Source organism: Adiantum capillus-veneris, chromosome 15 (genome assembly GCF_014529385.1).
Source record: "Adiantum capillus-veneris isolate H3 chromosome 15, ASM1452938v2, whole genome shotgun sequence".
NCBI classification, from domain to species: Eukaryota; Viridiplantae; Streptophyta; class Polypodiopsida; order Polypodiales; family Pteridaceae; genus Adiantum; species Adiantum capillus-veneris.
The window spans coordinates 150,399,589-150,402,331 of record NC_140945.1 but is presented as its reverse complement, the minus strand read 5'-3'; the positions used below and the strand labels follow the sequence as shown (position 1 = coordinate 150,402,331).

The 2,743-nt window shown below is 52.6% G+C and overlaps 1 protein-coding gene across 1 annotated transcript; it reads right to left on the bottom strand.

The window, feature by feature from the left end:
- Window positions 1-285: 285 nt before the first annotated feature.
- On the bottom strand, window positions 286-2,282 carry LOC147441668 (UDP-Glycosyltransferase superfamily protein). Its single transcript, XM_086483775.1, has one exon. It carries the CDS (start codon window positions 2,095-2,097, stop codon window positions 643-645), a length of 1,455 nt encoding a protein of 484 aa, XP_086339901.1. The 5' UTR covers window positions 2,098-2,282; the 3' UTR covers window positions 286-642.
- Window positions 2,283-2,743: the final 461 nt, after the last annotated feature.

Here is a 2,743-nt window from a genome sequence, read left to right as displayed (position 1 = left end):
CAAAACTACTATATCATGTGCATGCAAAGGGTAAATGAAAATCCCTTGTATGTGAATTTTCTAAGATCTATAACACACCCATTTCCTATTCAATATGTTCGGTTTCTTTTTTAAGTTCTTGAAATGATACTTTCTTTCCTGCTAAAAAGAAAGCGAAAAATATATGTTTGCTGGACCCACCAGATAGGTACATGTATTTTAGGTGATCCCCCTCCAACCTAAGTCCCTTACATGTGGACCAAGGCTAGAAAAATACATTTTTCGTAACCGAAGAAAATAAGGGCAAGCTCGAAATTCTCCCGATTTTTAGGTCAAAATTTAAAGCTTTCACCAGTAATTACACTAAAATTTGTGAAAACTTTCCGGTTTTCTTCAAGGCAAGCTCATGATCTAACCGGGATTTTAGGATTTCCGCTGGTTAAAATACACTGGACACCACCAGCACAGATTGCACACATACATAGACTAGCTAGAACTTTGAGATGTAGGGAGACTGTCCGTCTATGCATAAATGATCTATCTCTGTGCCAGGTTTTGGATACACGTCCAAGACCTTTTGGTCACGAAGAAGGTGGTAAAGCCTGCTGGTCTGTGGATCTGAGATTGGATGTGGTACAGCTACTAAGGTCACGGACTCGGCTCCTAGCTGTACATGCAATAGGAGGAATCTTTGATGCAGAGGAAGAGCCTCTCGTAAGCGGAAGCCATTTTGGTGGCTGTGAACAGCGACGACGCTCTCTGATGACATAATTTTCCCTTCTTCTGCAAAGCCTGCTTGCCGTCCGTCATCAGGCTTCGCATGGATGCTAGCAGCGAGGGGACATTGGGGTGGAAGGTGTAGCCCATGCTCGGGTTGACGATGAGGGAGGTGGTGATGCTGGAGAAGTGTGTGGCCAGAATGGGCTTGCCACAGAGCATCGCCTCCAAGAGCGTGTGGTCCAGACCCTGCGCCCGCAGAGTGGGGTTCACGAAGATGTCGATGGCGTTGTAGAAATGCGCCAGTTGGGCAGGCCGCAGCGGCCCCAGCACCACCACGTTGGTGGGAGAGAGGGCTTTGAAGCGAGTTGCCCAGGGCCCATCTCCTGCGATGAGGAGGAAGACGGAGGGGTGCTCTGCCAAGAGGAGCGAGAAGGCATGGAAGAGAAGGGGATAGCCCTTGTCCTTCACCAGGCGACCTGCAGCGCCAAAAACCATCGCTGTGGGTGGCACCCCCCACGCCGCGCGGAAGCTCTGCGCTGCGGTGGTATCTGGATGGAAGACCTGCTCATCCACGCCATTGACGATGATGTGCAGGCGATGGAGCGGGATCTGATAAATCGTATTCAGCACATCGCCTGCGTAATCGCTGGTGGCGACATGGTGAGCGTAGCTAGGAAAGAGCCTCACCTCCTCTACGACTCTTGAAATGCGCTCCGAGAGTGCCCTCTGCAGATCCTTCGCCCGAGGCTGCCCTTCTTCCAGCCTATTCAGCTCGCGCACAATGTCGGAGTGAATGATCTCGTAGGCAATTCCGTGCCATGATACCACCGCTGCCCCGCCCACCTCCTTAGCCTTCGCGGGCGGGAGAGCTACGCTTTCGCTGTGCACGATATCGAAGGGCCTGCTGGCATTCAGTGTCAGGAAGGCATCCCATGCAGGCGCTATGTCGAAGAGGCCGCGCTCGTTGGGAGGGCAGATGTGGAGATGGAGGCTCCCGTCATGCTCGTCGCGAACCTGTGCGGTGATGCCATCCGTGGTGAAGACATGGATGTGATGGCCGCGATAGGCGAGGTGGCGATGGAGGGTGAGGGCATGGCGCTCTAGACCCCCAACAGAGGAGGTGGAAGGCCACTTCTTGACGAAAAGGGCGATGTGCAGCAGGAGGAGGGAAGAGGAGGAGGAAGAGTTAGAGGCAGAAGAGGGGAAGGTGAGGTGGTTCCAGGAGGAGGAGAGGAGGCGCAGGTCGCCGCGGAAGGGAGGTTGAGCAGATCCGTTGGTGGGAGAGGTGCAATTGCAGGGCGACAGCAGAGCGCGCATGTGGAGGAGCAGCGGAAGCGCACACAGCAGGGCGGCAGCTATGGCTATTGCCAGCAAGACGCGCAGGCGGAGAGAGGGCATGGCCTTGCTGCCCAGCCGCCGCTGCTCCACGCTCTTGCACGATTTGAGTTCATGAGCATAATAAAATCGAAGCAGGTACTTCGTGAAACTTCGAACGTGCCCCTTCTCGTGGAACTTGGAAGTTGGAACTGCGGAACAACCTTTCTTGAAGGCTTCGGCTTTTACTTCCAAGTTGCAATTCAAGGCCAGCAGAAGAGGTACAAAAGCTTTCCCCGCGAAAAATGTTTCAATGCCCCTTGGGCAAGGGGGAAGGGGAAAGGGAGAAATTCCTCCCATAATAGAGAAAAATAGTGTAAAAACCCAAAAATTTTGAAATTTTGTATGTTTGGTAAAACTATTTTTCTTGAACATTGCCCCCACCTAATCGTTCACATAGGACGGCGGCAACAAATCTCACAAACAAGCTTTCAGCCAATCAACGATGTCGCAAGGATAGCATGACCACGTTTTCCTGCGCTTAAATTGCACAGTCCGTGACTCGCGTTGTAAAGGCAAGCGATAGCTGAAGATTTCGGGGGGGGGGGGGGAGGGGGGAGGGCTCGCCTAATTTTTGGTGGGTCCAGAAGTGTCCTCTTTCTTCTTGCTCCAATGAGGAGTTGCCACCAAGAAAGCACGCCCCTTTCTCCCTCTTTGCTGCCGCTCTGTC